Source organism: Microplitis demolitor, chromosome 4, assembly GCF_026212275.2.
Source record: "Microplitis demolitor isolate Queensland-Clemson2020A chromosome 4, iyMicDemo2.1a, whole genome shotgun sequence".
NCBI lineage: Eukaryota > Metazoa > Arthropoda > Insecta > Hymenoptera > Braconidae > Microplitis > Microplitis demolitor.
The window spans coordinates 55,398-74,627 of record NC_068548.1 but is presented as its reverse complement, the minus strand read 5'-3'; the positions used below and the strand labels follow the sequence as shown (position 1 = coordinate 74,627).

The window sequence follows — 19,230 nt, the reverse complement described above, 5'->3', positions numbered from 1 at the left end:
TTGAGAACGTGTGTTTTCTTGTGTGTACACAAATGCTCGGTTCGTTTTTCTTTTTATACGTGCAGGACCACATCACCTCATCTCACCTCATCTCTATCCATAACATATTTTTCTTATCTTTGTTCCTGCACGTGAAAATTCTGCCGTCATTTTAACGTAGTCGGTATTTTTTGTCGGTGTGAATTTGTATATTATAACGTCAATGTCTTGTGTATATGTTATTTATGCATAATTTATGTTTCTTACCATAACAACAATAATAATAATAATAATAATAATAATAATAAAGATTAATATGACAATATTAATTACGATGCTTGATGCACAATCATATGTAATAATTAATAATTAATAATACTAGTATCTATATAGAGAATTACAACAGTATCTAGGCAGTTTTGTTACATCGTGACGATAATAATAATAATAATAATAATAATAATAGATTTTATTATTGTTATTATATTCGAATTGACGGTAAATTGCAGGAATGCAGGATTATTGGAATAATAATAGTTATTAATAATAAATGTCAAAATAATATTTCACACCGACAAAAAAATTTTACGGATTTAACTGTTTTTTTTTCTTTTAATTTAATAATTAACATAATATAGTCGGAAAAAAAAAGTATTGTAATAATAGTGCTGAGGATAAATATAATATGAATAATAAAAGTAAAGAAGGAAAAAATAAAATTGATAATCAACCAGCATGCTTTACCTATTATAAACAATTTAATATAAATATTATAATATATATAATAATAATAATATTCATACCCAACTATTGTTAGCAACAAAATCTAATCTACACATTACTGTTGACATTCACTGATATTGTATCTCGAGATACAAACAAAAAAATAATAAATAAAATAATAAAAAATAAAAAACGAAAATTGTTTTTATATATATATTTTTTTTTCTTCGTTTTTTATTTTTATGCGTAAAGAAGGAGATCAATGAGGATAAAGAAAGAAATAAAATGGAAGGCTAATCTAGACTACTAGGAAGTACCCTATATATCCGTCATGTTCATGTATTGTTCGTATGTTTTTGTTTGTGGTTTTTGTTATCGTAACTATTGTATCGATGATAATTGGATTGAATAATAATAACAACAAGATTAAGTACAATCATCTGTTTTCAATCCTTAAAATTTTTAAGTCTAATACGATCTGATGATCACACAGTACGTTAATCAACACACTCATGCTTACAAACTTGTTGATTGGTTTTCATTTTTTTTATCATCCTGACATACCAATTTTTTTTTTAATAAATTCTCACTCATGCTTGGTCTGACACAATTATTGAAAGACCGTAAGTACGTTTCCTTTACTGATAATTTTTAAGAATAATTTATATGTATGTATATATATACATACGTAAAATTATAATTGTTATTGTTATAAATTAATAATACTCGAAAAGTCGCGAGTAACAATAATGTTATTGTAATTCTTATAAATAATTAATTCATTAATTATATTACTTTTATCTTAAGATTTTTTTCTTCTCTTCATATCTATCACTCGCACGTTTTTATTTTTATTTATTTAATAACTAATTATTATTTATTTTTTTATTTCTTGCTAATTAATATATCACTATAAAGATATTACTTATTGTTTTGGAAAAATGAAATCTTATTATTTATAATTATTTTTCATCGTATTTTTTTTTTGTTTTTTTTTTCATATAAATTAAATTATTTTCATTAATTATCTACCATAACTATAGTAGTATTACAGTAATTATTAATTAAAAATAATAATAATATTAATAATAATAATAATAATAATAATAATAATAATAACTAAATAGTTGAATTAACTTATTGCTCAAAATTTGTTACATTCGATTAGTAAACAATACCTGCGGCTATTTTATTTTCTTCATTGAGGAAATAAAAATAAAATATAAAGCAAATAAATAGACGCAGGTTTAATTGTCAGCAGTTTTATAAAAACAACATGAGCTATTCTCAAATGTGTATATCTTGTCTTACCGTAATAATATTAATATTATTATTATTATTATTATTATTATCTATTATCGCTTAAGTAATTATCGAGTATTCTTAGTTTCTATCAATTCATTAAATTGATCAGCGCGCGACCCGCCGCCCACTTTTTATTTATTTTCTTTTAATACCTTACGAGTGTATTTATTTATTTTTTTTTTTCAATTTATCGCGTACAAGATTTAAATTATTATTATTATTTATTAACTGTTTAAAAATGCTTATACACGATGGAGAGCTGAAAAATATTGTCTTGTATTATTTCGAAAAAAAAAAATTAATAATAATAACAACAATAGCCTTACTTATATACGTATATTATTATTGTTATTATTACTTATTACGTAGATATTGACAGTCCTTACTACTCCATTCATTATTTGTTTGTTATTATTATTATTACTACTTTTTTTTTTTTTTTTTTTTATTTTATAATTCACTTTATCACTCCCTTTTATTCTTTTTATTTAACTTCCTACGGAAAAAAAATCACGACTGGTTAAAGGAAGTCATCAAAGAGTATTGCTTTTGCCACTTGAAACAACTTTTTTTGCTCAAGAAAGCTTACTATATTATTATTATTATTATCATACTGAGATTCATTATTAATTTCAGCATTAATTATTATTACTTGAATATCTCACTTTTATGTTTTAATATTAAATAATAAATATTTATAAATATAGACGAAAAAAAAAAAGTTAATTCGTTTTTTAAACTAGATATCGAATCGTAAAATTAACCGTAAGTATCGCCAAATTTAAAAAGAAAAATATTTATAATAATAATAATAATAAATAAATAAAAATTGTGACTCAGACCAGAATAATAAATTTTCAAATAATAAAAAAATAAATTTATAAATAATAAGTTAATTTAAAATGAAAAAGAAAAAGAAAAAGAAAAAGAAACTAAAAATCAGACTTGCAGCTTTAGTTAAATCCAGTGGTGTGTGTCAGTATTTTGTTGATCTGAGATGATTGACGACAACCAAGTTGATGATGATGACTTGATATCAATGACTGGTTTTTGTAATCGCCCCGAAACTTGTTGTTGTTTTTGTTTTTGTTGTTGTTGTTGTTGTTGTTGTTGTTGTTGTTGTATTTAGACGTACATACCCATACCATACATAGATCCCCAATCAACGCCTTGAAAACTTGACATGTCAACATTTGTAAGTGAATATCCTTGATATGGATTTCCAGGAGCGGCAGCAGTTTGTTGTGGGGCTGTTGCTCCAGCTTGTGGTGGTGCTGGAGGTTGGGGTGGTGCAGCAACAGCTGCTGCAGGAATTGGATATGGTGCGTATCGATAAGCCGATAATGCTGGATAACTACTTGCAAATAATTTACCATAACCAGCAACAGCATTTTGTACTTGAGCTGCTGCTGCTGCTGCGGCAGCTGCCGCCTGTACTTGAGCCTGTGCTTGTGCTGCAACAATTTGTGATGCTGTTGCTACTTGAAGTTGTGGCTGTGGTGCTAAACGTACACCCAATGCACCCAATACAACTCTTTTACCCAACGCCAATGCACTTTGTTGTACAGCTTCTTTAGGTTGTGCCTTTTTACATTCAACTTTTTTATTTTTAATTGTATGAAAATGAATTTCACATACACGATCAACAACATCTTCATTTTCAAATGTTACAAATCCAAATCCACGATGTCGTTTTGTTTGTTGATCCATCAACATAACCGTTTCTTCAACTTTACCAAATTGATTAAAATAAGCTTTAACTTCATCACTACTTGTATCTTGACTTACACCACCAACAAATATTTTTTTAGTTCGATTTGCTTGTTTAGCTCGATTTTTAGGAGTTGCATGTTTTGGATCTATTTTTTTACCATCTAAAGTATGAATTGGGCATTTTAATACTTTATCTACACTTCCAGGTTCAGCAAACGTTATAAATCCAAATCCACGACTTCGCTGTAACAATAAATAAATAAAAACATTATTTATTTATTTATTTATTTATTAGTTTGTTTATTTTAAAAATAGTAATATAAACCTGAGTCACGGGATCCTTCATTATTAATACATCTGTGACAGTACCAAACATTCCAAAATACTCTCGAAGTTTTTCACTACTCGTTTGCCATGAAAGTCCACCGACAAATAATTTACCTGGTGCTGGATCTCCACTATTGGGTGTACTTCTACCAGAACTACCAGAATGACTCCCATTTATTGGTACTAAAGTATTATGAAAATCATGATCTATCGCACCATTTGCAGCCTCCATGCCAGCGCTAAAACATATTTAAAAAAAAAAAAAAAAAAAAAAGAAAGAAAAAGAAAAAAAAATTCCTTTATTTTAAAAATTTATATGAAAAAAAATATTTTTTATATTATTTAGGTGCACTATTTTTTACTGTAAGACCAAATCCAAGCAAACCCAGATCCACTTAAAATAATAATCTAATACTCCTAGAGGAAAGTTATTAGATAAATTTAATAAAAATAAAAATAAATATATACATATATTATTTGTCGTTTTGTCGTTGTTTCAGGTATGCCCATTAATTATCATTAAATTTTGTGTCCTCAGTGGAATATTTATCATAAAATATTTCACACTACTATTTACGTTTTAACGCTCAGTATATAATTACAATAGTAATAAATAACACAAGTTGAGTAACAACAACAATAAAAAATTTGAAGCGCTTTAAAAAAAACGTAAAGTTTAATAAAAAGGGTTTGTTTCTTCTCAACGAATAATCGGACATCTAACGTTACCTAACATATATATATATACACATGTTTGATATGTTTCACATGATTATGACTAGTGAAAAAGATTTTATTAATTATAAACTTCCGAGACTTATAATAATTAAATATTCAGCGACACCTTTTTTTCTATTTTTTAATTTATTTATATTTGTATAAAATAATAACACTTGTCATGGAGATTGAAAGTGTATAAGGTGAAGATTAACTGTCTAAAATAAATCGATTCTCCAGTAAAATATAGAAAAGAAAATGAAGAAGAAGAAGAAGAAGAAGAAGAAGAAAGTGTCTAACAAAGTCATGAAAAGCTTCTTGTAGGAATAAATAAGGCCGAAGGTCCAACCAAGTAGTTGCGGCAGCTCGTAGTTTTACAGTAGTAGTATATATCTGTTGTTGCTGGTATTGGTACTGATACTGGTGCTGGTATTGTACGGAGAGGGTGAGAGAGCGCGCAGCTGGTGGATCAATAGCACCCTCTTTCCCTCCAATATACCCTCATCTGAAAGCTTAACTATTTATTTCTCTTTCTAGTCTCCTCGATAGTAGTAAGGGTAGTAGTAGTAGTAGTAGTGGCTCGTTGGTCGGTTGGGGGTGTCGCGTACCGTTTCAACCCTCTGCCGTTCCTACCCGACAAACCCCTAGTTAACGTAGCAGCCAGTGGCGCTCCCTTTGCGTTGCCAGGACATCCTTGAATAAGCTGCTGTTGCTGCTGCTGCTACTACTACTACTACTACTACTACTACTACTGCTGCTGCTGCTACATATTGTATGTACTGTTGTGATAGTAGTAGTATTAGTAGTAGATAGAGGGTAGTGGGTAGTGGGTAGTGGTAGTGGTTATCAAAGTGGGAGGAAAATACGAGACGTGAGGGTGCGCAGGGGCTCCATCACCACCGAGCGACGCAGTGCCGTCGGGACGCTCAACCGGGTAGCGTTGAAATAATCGCGAAGTAGAATTGAATGTAGACTTTATTAAACGACATCTTGGTTGGTTGGTTGGTTGGTTGATTGGTTAGTTACTGGTTGGTTACTTGCTAACTAAATTCAGCTGGGAAAATATAACTTGTTCACTAGTTCATTAACAAAATTGATAATTATTATTGTTATCATAAATGTGTGATGGTGTCTAGAATATTGTCCTGTCACAGCAGTACGCATTTAATAAGTTACTGGTGTGATGGGACATTGTCCTGGATCCATTGCCAATCATCTTATCTTCAGCAAGTCATCATACATACGATATATTCTATACATAGTTTAATGCTCAACAACAGTGATATATATCGATATATATATATATCTACATATTATTAGTGATGATATATGGTATATATACATAAACCGAAAAAATAAGTTAAAAATCATAATAATAAATAAAATAAAATAATAATAATTATGAGGTTTTTCTATTGGAAAAAAAAAAAATGTTTTTTCTAACGAGTTGGTTGTAATAAAAGTATGGATGAGAGTAAGTGAGAAAATGAGAGAATGATATATATTGTATAGAAGAAAAATCCCTTGCGCCACCACCCCAACGGAAAAGCACGATTTTAACCGAGCACGCGCTCCACCCACGTAAATTAAATGGATGGAATAATAGTGATATAAGAGTTAAATAAAGCAAAGGAAAGTAAAAGAAAGTAGTATTCTGAGTTGTGAAAAGGGGGTTGCTAATGAGGAATTTTTTTCGTGAGTTATTACCATCAAGTAGAAGGTATGTTGTACTAATAATTGTACCAAACTTTCATTTTTACTTTATTATTTTTTGTAAAAATATGTTAACGGTCGATAAAGGTCTAGCAAACAAACTTCCGGTCGATATATGGGTGCGCCGCTCCCTTATTATTATTATTACTATTTTTGGTATTATAATTGATTAAATCATCGTTATTGTAATGATGATAATAATAATAATAATAATATTTGCGGACTGTGAGATTTATAAATTAGATGACATATATTTTGTACATACTTATTTGATATTTGTAATTGACTCTGTTAATAAACAAATAAAAATAAATATACTGCGAAAAGTACTGAGTGATGATAAAGTGATTAAATATATTAATGATAAATAAATAGTAAAGAAAAAAGAAAAAGAAAAAAATTGATTAGTCGTGGATAAACGGGCGAGGCTCCTGATGGTTGTTGGAGGATTTAGAAAAGGGGTTGTTTGCTAAAGAGAGAGAGAGAGAGAGAGAGAGAGAGAGAGAAATTTGTCGATGGGAGAGAGGGTCGAGAGGGTGAAGTAACAGCACGGGATACGGGTGGAAGCAGCAAACCCTCGGTTGTTGGTTAAGGGCACCACCACCAGATTGCGCCACCACATTAACGTGCCAAAAGACTATTTTTCAGTGAAAACAATAATATTATTAATTTTGTTAAAGTGAATTTTAAAAATGACGATGCAACACGAGATTGATGGAATGAAAACTCTTTTAAAACGTGAGAGACTTATTTCTGTATAGAGAAATACTTTAGATGTAATACATGTCTTATTTAATTGTAGAGTAGTTTAAAGATAAATAAATAAATAAAATAATTAAATTGTGTGTTGTTAATCATGTAGATTTTTATTATTTTTATTATATGTTGTTATTGATTTGTTTTCTTTTGTAATTATTTGTAATTAATATAAAAAAAATAGTTTAATCACATTTAAATTAAAGCTCTTTGAAATTATTTGTGTGACTCTTTTCGTTGACTTGCGGCTCGGCTCTTTTATACATAGATCAATATTTATTCTTTATATAGTGTATATATAGTAGATCAGTACATATATGTATACTAGATTTATTTATTTTTCATGGAAAACAATTGACTTGTAAGTAATCATATGTATTAATTATTATTATTATTACTTAACTTGCCCGATATTATTTGTTTTTAATTAGAATTAAAACCCTGAAAATTATTAGTTGTATCGTTGTAATATGTTAACGTAATAAAATAAGTAGAAAATCTCGTTGTAGCCAGACACCAGGTCATTCAACTACTACTACTACTATTTTTTTTTTTTTGTTTTTTTTTTCATCTTAACTTTTTTATAAAAAATACTTTAGTGACCTTTTTATCGGTTGAGAGAACGGAAAAGGGAGTTTAAACTGAGCGTAAAGGGGATTATTATCGCGGAATTGAATTCCAAGTACTTTATTCAATTTCTGGACTTTAACAAAAAATAAAAAAAAGCTTTAAAGACTATCAGAGAAAAAAAAAATAAAATCAAACGATTGAATTTGAATTAAAGAATTATAATTATATAGAGTCTTTAAATTGAAAATGTATTTTTATATATTTATTATGAATGCCGAGGGTTTATTTAGTATTTATTTGTAGATCCATTAAACTATTATTCTCCCTGTATTTTTATCCCGCGGCAACGTTATTGGATCAATACAAGGGGCTCCAATTAATCTACGGGGATTCCACCCTCATAGACAGATGGCCAACAGAATAATAAAATATACAGCATGCCCTGGTAACCCTCATCGTCCTCATCGTTCTCATCTCAATGTACAAACTACGCCTACACAATTATCATTATTATTATTATTATTATTATTATTATTATTATTATTATATTTTTAACATAATTTTAAATTATACTGGTAAAAATAAGTATTTATCTACTGCATAATTGCAATATTATCATTAAATAAATAATATGAGGTAAATATCAATAGTTGTAATTATAATTATAAACTCTTTAAAATTTCTGAAAACAGTCTATTGTCTGGATTATTATCTATACCTCGATTATACTTGTTCTCTCATCTCTTATTTCCCTATCGTAAATAGTTAACGATAACTTTATCGATAGAGTTTTCTAGTTATGCAAAACAATGCGTTTTGTTAATAATAACATTATTATAGAAAAGACAATGGATTTTACCATTCGATTGAATATAGTAATAATAATGATGAGGATGATGTGAAAGTTATGTAAAGAAAAAAAAATCCCTGACTACAGAATTATGCGCCATCTAGTGGTATAAATACGAGCATGATCGATAACAAAGGGAAAATGGAAGGAAAACCGATAAAAAGAAAAAAATATATTATGCAAGTGAAATAGAAATCTGTTTTACCGCTGGCGATTTTCCTTATCTACCGAAAATTAACACCCAAATCAATATCATCGAAAATTTTGAATCGGGAGAGCATGAATATAAATGTATATGTATTTGAATGTAACTGCAATTACGTGAAATTACTGCAATCGAAGGCATTTGGGAATTCCATAAACATGGGATTTTATCGTGTACCAGTCGTGTATCAGTAAATTCCACGATTTTCGGTTTCCAATAAGTACATGAGGGCGACGAAGGCGACGAGGGGGATTTAGAGAATAGTTTCTGATGTAGTTGTATTAATCACATTAATTATATATCTATGACTTTCTATTGATATTATGTTATGTTATGTTATGCTATGGAATTAATAACCAACTACAGATAATATCTAAATATAAATTTATAAATATACCTACTCCTTTCTTTATTATTATTATTTTTTAATAATTCACTCTAATTTATTATTAATATTAATAACCAATTATATAAATTTATATGGATGTTATAATACAACTAAAAACGATTAATTAACCAACTAATTTTAAATATACAGGTTCTATATATAATAATAAATTATTTAAAATTTTTTAATTAATAAATTTTCGATATTAAGTAAAGGTCTATTAAATTATTAAATTTTTTTTAAATTTATCATTACTTGTAAATTTATATTTCCAATATACTAAACTGACTCTACATTAAATAGTTATTATTCAAATAAATAATTATTCGGATTTTCTTGTTTCTTATTTTTTTTTTAATTAAAAATCATGCCAACTGCAATAATTACTGGTTATAATTTTTTTCGCTACTAATTCTTGCCTGAATTATTGATTCCACTTGGATAGACTCCATTGTCATCATTCATCATTATTGTTATTTTTAATAACAATATTAATAATTATGACGTATACTGTTCCTTCCTTCTTCAGCCAATTTCAAATGTTTCTTCCGAAATGACAACCTGAAAATCTTATCTCATAACTAATCTCAAAAATATATAAATAAATTTGAGTATTTAATTAATCCAAGATAGTATATATATATATATATACAATATACATTAAGTACAATAATGTGTACATAGATATACAGCTTCAAACGGACATTCAACGTTTCTCTGTAGAGACGTTGAATATTAATGTAGACCAGACTGCTCGAGGGTAAATTTTGACGTGAATAATATCAGTGTAGATTGTAGTAATAGTAATAGTAATAGTAATAGTAATAGTAATAGTAATATCAAGGGTACGAAGCTTTTGTTCTTAAAAATAAAAATATTATGCATTCATGTACAAAATTATCATTTTTTGTTTGTTTATTTTTTAAAGAAAATAAATAAAAATTTAAAATTAAATGAAATATTTATAATTTAAATAAATACAAAAAAGTATAAAAAGTATGGAATATCGATTTTATATATATATGATATTGCAGAGGAGAATAATCGATTTAAAAGTAAAGGGGATGATGGCCCGGCGTATGCCCAATCAGAAATCTCGGCGGTACGATACTAGCTAACAATAAGTCGAGCCAACGAACAACCAAGAGTCTGACTTATCGCGACCATCGTTCTCGTTTACAAACAGACTTCGTGTCTACAAATTTTAGTTCATTCAGCCCTCGCCCACAATCTTATTTATCTGTCGGTGACTAACATCCCTCTTAATTAATTCTTATCGTATATATTTAGTTTAAAATTTTTTTTTCTTTTTTTTTTTTATTTAAATTGTGATTAAACGTTTCCTGATGCTACAATAAAAGAGTTTAAACACGTATAGTTAATATATAAACATTTTTTTTATGTAGATTAAATCATTGGATTAATAATATAATAATAAAATAGTCTCGTAATTCTCCTGATGCGCTTATCTACATAATAAATTAAATATTTATGCTCTATCTACAGGTTGTAATATTCAATAATTCCTTTTTAAACTATCAACTAAATTATTTTATTAAAATTAATTATTTATAAAATCTAATAGTTTTATTAAATACATCGATTTATTGTTGTTATTATTGATCATATTAGTATTAATTATTATTAAAAATTTTATTGTAGAAAAGCAAACTAAACTCTCTATTAATTCAACGAAATAATAAACGAACTACAGAAAAAAAATTTATCATACTAATATATTTTAATTTATTATATCCGAATGACATATCTTTTAGTTTTTTCTTTTCGTGATTACCTGAGCTATTATACGCGATTTAAGATTCCAAGATGCGACGTTGCTCCACCACGATTGCACCTTTTGCTGTGTGTCCTGCATCCTTGAAAAGGAATTTTTTTTTCTTTACAGGACAACGTACATTTATAATTAGTTATTTATATATAAATATATTTTTTTTTAGTAAAAAAAAAAGACGGAAAAAAATATATATATTTGCATACAACGCAGTAATTAAATTAAAACGTATGTATTTATCTGCCGTGGAAAGTTGTTTTTCTGTAAAATCAAGGTTCATTAATTAATGATTATTCCGAAAAACCAATCAAAATCTACCGGACTGATTAATTAAATGATTCATTAATATAAATTTGTTACTTTTATCAATTTATAACATGTATATATATAATATTCTACGGTGCTTTTAAATATATTTCTGCATAGATATGCTATATAGAAAAGTTACACTCAACTTCTAAATATATATTCTACATTGTTATTAATAATTCGCATATTATTATTATTATTATTATTATTATTATTATTATTATTATTGTTGTTGAGTTCAGACATGAATGAAACAATCTCGAAAACGTATAAATTGCGATGTATCTACAAATAAATGCTGACCACGTATTCTTATACACTCTACGTGCTCTATTAGAGATTAAGAGACAGCAAAATAAATAGAAATAAAAAATTAAAAATAAAAAAATAGCCAGCTACACAATAACAGTTGTTATATTTGTGGACAAACAAATAAAAAACCAATAGAGGATTTGTAACAACAATAACATAATATATATTAAATTACACACATTATATAATGAAATTGATCTTTCAACATTTTTTTTTTTTTTTTTTTTTTTTTTTATTTTACAATGTCTTTTTATAGGATAATAATAATAATAATAATATACCTAATGAGTAATATGCTAATAATAAATAAAAATAAATTATTCTACATAATTAAATTAATAAATAAAAGCTAAACACAAAGATAAAATTAAAATTGAATTTCAATATTTTTAAGTCAACTTGAAATCTAAAAATCAAACCTTACACATTTCTGTATTTCTAACAGCGTTTTAATCCGTTGGGAATAACGACTCACAGGAGTAACCGATGGATTACACGATAAATAAACAAAACAAAATAAAATAATAATAGAATAATGATAAATAAAAAAAAAAAAAAAAAAAAAAAAAAAAGCAAGATAAAAGTGTCAACAGGGTTTGTAAACATTTGTATAACTAGCCGCAAAATCACCAACGATTAATTGTTTTGATAAGGTAACACGATATATATTACAGGTTTAAAAGTTAAGTGTAGATAACAAACGTTACTAATTATTAACACGATCTTTATTCAATTAATTAATTATAAAGATGCATGTGTATATAGCAATAATAATAATAATAATAATAATAATATAAATATAAATAAATGAAATTATGAAATGATGTACAACTACTCAACCGGACTCGATTACGGAAATTTACTCAACGTCAAACTGTTTGAATCGAGTTGACTGTGAAATAAGTTTGAGAACCACCTGCCGAGAAGGAAGTGTCTGATCTCATACCTTCTTTACCACCCTACTGGTTCCACACTCAACTGTTTCATCCCTCTCTATATCTATCTATACTACTGGCTCCAATCCTTTCTATATATATATATATATATATACACCATGCTATGCCACCAGACTACATCAGACTACATCAGACTACACCACAGCACCCTAACCATACCATCACTTAAATCTATTCAACTTGTTCTTTTACCTCCTTAATATTCTCTACCACATACACCATCCAACTGGTGTCTTACTACTACTATTACATATACAACACACAGACAGACTACACGTTACCAACCTCTTTCTTTTTTTATTTGTAAAATTTCTGAAATCCCTCAGAGGTAATACTTAATATCTATTTAATTCACTGAAATTATAATACTAATTTGAGAAAATAAAAAATTTTAAATTGATATTTAATTTTTTTTTTTAATTTTGTTCTAAATATTGTTTTATTTTTTTTTTTAACTAAAACTCATCATAAATACAGACCGATAATATACTTTGAACAATATACATATATGTAGATAGAACACTACCATATAATAATTTAAACATCGGATCTAAAAAGCTTTGGCACGTAGCGAATTGCGATCCAGGCTTTCGAGTCGTTCGAGGCATTTTTCTTTTATCCACCAGGCGTGTCATACAAAGTACACGAGCCCAAGGATATTTACCCAAATTCAATATACCTTTACAATATATCTTTATATTCTATTATTGTTATTATTATTATTATTTATTTATTTATTTATTTATTTATTTAAATGCTAGTAAACAAACCCTATTTTTTTTTTTTTTAATAGAAAAAAAAATATACATTAAAATACTAATTGTAAAATTTTAATTAATTAAGTAAAAAGTGAAAAGAAAAAATGGTTAGATTTAACAGAAAAGTTAAAAATTATAACAACGATAACTATGAATTACGGCCCTGAAAACAGGGGGATGCAATTCAGGGGGGTGGGTTTACTGTTGTTATGTGGAGCCATCTGTACTAGTTCGCGGGAACTTTGTCTTAAAAATCATCCCCCCGGATCAATACTCACCACGAGCAGACGATGGAGCCTGCAGGGAGTGCGAGAACATATCCAGAGGCATCTTTTTTCTCGCTTCCACCCTTTCTTTTCTTGTTATTTTTTTTTCTTTTTTCTTTTTTCTTTCTTTATAGTTTCTTTTTTTTTTTTTTTTTTTTCCCTATCTTTTTTGCTATCTCCTATTTTCCGTCTGCGTATAACCAAAGCTCCTTCAAAGTTAACAGGAAACTCTCGCCCTTGTATACTAGAAAAATCGATAGGATATTCGCCCTCAAGCCGACGACCATACTAGTTCTCCGTAATGTTTGACTCATTAACTAACTTTGACAGTAGACATTAAAGAATCTATAAATTATTTCTCGATAACTTTTAATTAATTAATAAACTCTAAATAATCCTACCTATCTTTTTAAATTATAATTCTGTTAAACAATTATAATTGTTTCTAAGAAACCTGTTTAACTTTTTTTAGAAAACAAAATAAAAAACAATATACTGAGAAGACCTACAGGGATGAATATGGAGGTCATAGTTTTTTAAGCCTAATTTGCACAAAAACACAATCCCTACTAGAATATATATGGATAAGATTTTTTTTTTCATGCCTCAGCTTTCACTTGCGGGCTTTCCTCGTGTCGTCTTTCTTGTCCTGCGGCTTCTAATGATATAATTCAATTTTGAGTGTTTCGTGTTTCTCGACTCCCTGTACTGAGTTTATTGTATTATCTTGCTATCCATACTGCACAACTTATAAACTCTTTGTATACAACTTGACATTATTATTTTTTTTTTTTTTTTTTTTTTTATTTTTATATTTATAGTAAAATTAATAAATTTCGAGTGAATAAAAAAATTTTGAATAAATAACAGCAATGTAAAAATATTATGATGATATATAATTGCAAAGATGCATCTCATGAGATTAAAAAATTTTTATTAATCGCGGTAATTTTAATTTTTCTCCCAACGATGGCATAAATAAAAAATACTTATTTAAAAGTGGACTCAAGTACAAGAAGTGCCAAGCGAAAAAATATATATAATTAAAAAATCACTATACTAGTTTATTTAAAGCTTGATGGACTAGTGAACCTGATAAATATTTCAATTTGTTTTTACATACTGACAATAATATATAGGTATTTTGGTTTCAGTTAATAATCAGTTTAAAATGTACAGAGATTGTATGACAAGGACTGGAATCGATTTGATGCATCAATATAACTATGGAAAAAAATATAATTTTTTTTCACTCTGAGTACTAGTAGATTGTAGCAATAGCAACCAATATAGTAGTATTAGTAGTATTAGTAGTATTAGTAGTATTAGTAGTAGTAGTAGTAGTAGTAATAGTACAAGAGTAGAGTATCTCAAATGTATATATGTATACATATATAATAGAGGGGGTGAAAAGCAGAGACTTGGGAATTCTAGTAAGCGGCTTACAGGGGGTTGCATGTTGCCTAACGTCAGGAGCGTCAATTTTAACTATACGTTGACGTCAAACTCGTCGAGAGAAAAATATCCTATTTTTATAAAATTAAAAATAAAAAAAAAAAAAATAAATAATTTTTTTTTTTTACCTATCAACAAGTCTCTTTGAAGCTTTTATTATGTTCTATACATCATATATGTATAAGTATACACTATGTATAACGTTATATACGTGTGTATGTATAATAATAATAATAAAACTCAAAAAGCTTTTTTAACTACGCCATTACCCCACATTAATATTGATCCGAGAATTGATTTTGTTCTACTATACGAACAAAACTTGAAAAAGCTCTAGGGCTTTAAATGCACCAGTATAAGTAAAGAATGAAATAAAGAAAAAAGAAAAGAAAAAAAAAAATAAGATTGCTGTAGGACTGGAAATGGATCGATAAAATCCGGCACTTACGCATAAACGCCATACGTCATATATGTTCTCATCTCAGTATATATATATATACATATTGTACTTGTTACTATTTTCCTCACGTCATAACCTCTCATGGTGGCAAAAAAACAAGCTACAGAATAATAGTCTAATGAAATATACAAAAAAATATATCTAATAATTGTAAAGAGCATACTAATTTGTACTATTTTTTCTATTTTTATATATATGTTTACTTGATTATTATGATGATGATTATTATCATCATCATTATAAATTTACTAGATTAAGTTGTAAAGCTCATAAGCTGTTACAAACCAGAACCGGCGATTGATCTTTATACATAATCGTAACTGTTTAATGCGTTTAATAAATAAATAAATAAAAAGATGATTATTAAATAGAATCTCTCGATAAATTTATTGAAAAACATAAAATTTATAAAGACAAAAAATTACAATACATATCTTTTATTAAAATAAAATAAAATAAAAGTATATGAAGATGGAGATGAAAATAAAGAATGAGTCTGAGAATGAAAGACATGATATTTAATCAAGTCGTATAAACTGTATACTACTGCTTACGATGCTTCTACTACCAAGATTATTATTATTATTATTATTATTTATTCCTGTTAAACAAAGAGCTTCTTGTTTGAGAAATCATTTAAAACATGCCTAAATCTATCAATGTGTTTCGTAAATATCATGCTCTATTCTTAAAAGTCGATAAATGAAAAAATAAATTAGATTTTTTAAAAAATATATGTATAATATCAAATTTATAAGTATAGTCACTTTGTAAGAAAGAAAAAAGAAATTTTTTACATTGGTATTTAAACATTTCGATTGATATGGCCTATTTCCTTTTAACTAATGACAAGTCAAACGTATACCACTACTACTACCACTCAACCGAACAGAAGCATTAACCATAGTAAGTATGTATAAGCTGCTGTCACTACACTAGTAGTAGTAATAGTAGTAGTAGTAGTAGTAGTAGTAGTAGTAGTAGTAGTAGTAGCATAAGCAGTAAACGAGAACAATGCTATTTTACGACACAGACACAGACTCAGACACCTGTTAAGAACGTCTCGTGTAATCAAATATTCTTATCTCCGGTGCAATTCAATTCCTACCTCTTATTTTCATCCTCTATTATAGTGGTTCTCAAATTTTTTTACTTTTATTTAATTCCATAGCAAAATTTATTTAATATATATAGATTCCATCATTAATAGTAAAGTTGAAAAAAAAAAAAAAAAAAAAAAAATTAAAAAACATGATAAAGATTATATTCGGGTGGATATACCAGGTGTTAGACGTAGTGAAAATGATCCTGACAGCTGGCCGAATGATCTAAGTCCATACTCGTTTGGTACATATACAGAGAGAGAGAGAGAGAGCGAGAGAAAAGAAAAAAAGCATATGTGTATATCAGTATAAAGTAGTTTGTAAAAGGGACAGTACAATAATATATAATATAAAAGTATCTTGTAGATAAAGAAAAGAAAAGAGAGAGAGTAGATGATTTGAACTCCTTGATCACTTTACCCACTGGTTTTATATTAACAACAAACCAATTCTAAAGAGACAAAAAAATTAATATCACTAAAATTATAAGTATAATAAAAAACTTGCACTAATATTCACTCATAATAATACATATTCTCTTTATGTTTCTTACATAGAATTAATTGAATTACTAGCTTAAAGTATTTAACGATTTTATATGATATCCATTTGAAAATAAAATTAAATGATTAAAAAATATGAGCAAGCATGTTGGTTTGAATTGTACATAATATACATATTGCTCTGATAGTATATTATACCGTTATGCAATACGAAAGTACAGTACATACTTAAGTTGTTATAAAAGTCTGTACTCGCCATCAGAGCTGCTGCGCCCAAGAGACAACGTGATATATAATAGCAATACAGGAAATTCACGATATGAGATAAAATAGTTCTCACAGTTATAAATTAACTACAACTACGTCTACCTTTTTTCTTAAATTTTATTATTGTGGTCAATATATAAGGTCATAAATATATTTCCTATTTACCTATTAAAATTATGTAACGTCATAAATTTTTGATAATCTTTAACTGTGTTATTAATTTAAAAAAAAAAAAAAAAATTAATCAAGTAACAACAATAACAACAAAATATATCAACAAAAATAATTGTCAGTACGTGATTCGAGTGAAAGCAACAGGAAGTCATTACATACATCTTGCTATGTAGTTCTCATCTATTTCTGGATTACTAGACTATCCAGAGTACATATAAGTATCTTGGACGATTCAACTCCTTTATAAACGGTGAAAAAAAAATATCCCACGTGGCAATCAAGATCGATGTATCCTCGTGCCAAAAAATTAACCTAACGATCTGTAAAACCCCAATTTTTGGGGTTCGACAATAACAAAATAATAAAAAAAATAAAAAAAAAAAAAAGGAGATATACATATATATAAAACTAGTATGAGCAGAACGACCATTTGCAATCATTTGCAGCTGTTCGACCCACCTGGCAGAATTTTTTTTTTTGTTAACTACCATACCAATTGATGGGGAAATTTTAAATCTTTGCAACAGAATTATTTTTTATTTTTATTTTATTTAACATAACTGACTTTAATTTAAACAATATTAACAAGTAAGAAATAATAATAATAATAATAAGTATGTGATGTAGCGGCGGGGGAGAAGAAAATAAAAAAAAAAATCAAGCGAAGGTAAACGAATGCTAAAGCGGCCTTGGCTCAACTTTCTGAAATCCACGGCCACCGATATATATTTCTTCTTCAGCGGCCTCTGATCTTTAATTTGCTCTCTTTTGACGCTTCAGGGCTTCACCAAGCAACAAAAACGGATTAATTTTACATGTATGTATACAGAATACCATAAAAACTAAATAATTTGATTCTGAATGATCTAAATTAATAATATTCTTTATACTCTGTCGATATCCTATTACAATAGTTTTGTAATAAACATTTATGCTAGTTAGCAAAAATATAAAAATATCATAATGTGGAACTGAATCAGAGAAAACAAAGGTAGGTGGGAGAGACAAAGGAGAAAAAATAAATAAAAAAAAGTCTTACCGCGCCCAACATGAGAGATCGGAGATCGGTGATCGTTAAAAAGAGCGAGTGGGATAACTGTCAGTAGACCGACCAAGCGACCGACCACCACGTGCATCGACCAACCGTGACGACGATCTTTCTCTCTTTCAGAATTTATTTATTTTTTTTATTTTTTATTTTATCTTTTTCTTGTGTTTAAAACTAAAAAGACGCGGAAGTCGCAAAAGATAAATAATACAATTGGTTGTGAACCGCGAGAAAATTTTTCCAAGAGGTTTCACATTGCTCCACTTTGTCTTTTAAATTATATATCTCCAACAAGTAAGCAATGAATATTGTTTTACTTTATTATATTGTTTTATTTTTTTTCCTATTACTTTCACTCTGGAAATTTATTTCAAGTAGAAATAATTGATGATGAAAATAGTATAAGAAAAATAATATGGTCGAGTCATGGGATTTTATTTCTCAACAAATCAATTCTTAATGTTGTTATTATTATTATTATTATTATTATTATTAAGTATACTACATAGTCAGTTTAGGTATTGAAACTAATTACTAAGAAACGAGGTGAATGACTCGTAATGTAGTCAAACAACAAATAT

General features: G+C 27.6%; 1 protein-coding gene across 5 annotated transcripts in view; it reads right to left on the bottom strand.

Moving 5' to 3' along the window:
* Positions 1-1,128: 1,128 nt before the first annotated feature.
* The window catches only part of LOC106693152 (RNA-binding protein Musashi homolog 2-like), a 36,003-nt gene continuing 17,901 nt past the window's right edge, over positions 1,129-19,230 (bottom strand). For 4 of the 5 annotated variants that reach the window (XM_053738371.1, XM_053738372.1, XM_053738373.1 and 1 more), the window contains exons 3-4: positions 4,046-4,286; positions 1,129-3,963 (exon numbers count right to left, since the gene is read on the bottom strand). In XM_053738371.1, coding sequence (XP_053594346.1) covers positions 3,133-3,963; positions 4,046-4,286 — 1,072 coding nt within the window. In that variant the 3' untranslated portion in view covers positions 1,129-3,132. Of the gene's footprint in view, positions 3,964-4,045; positions 4,287-11,041; positions 11,104-19,230 lie in introns of those variants that run through there. The other variant, XM_053738375.1, reaches the window with a different exon arrangement.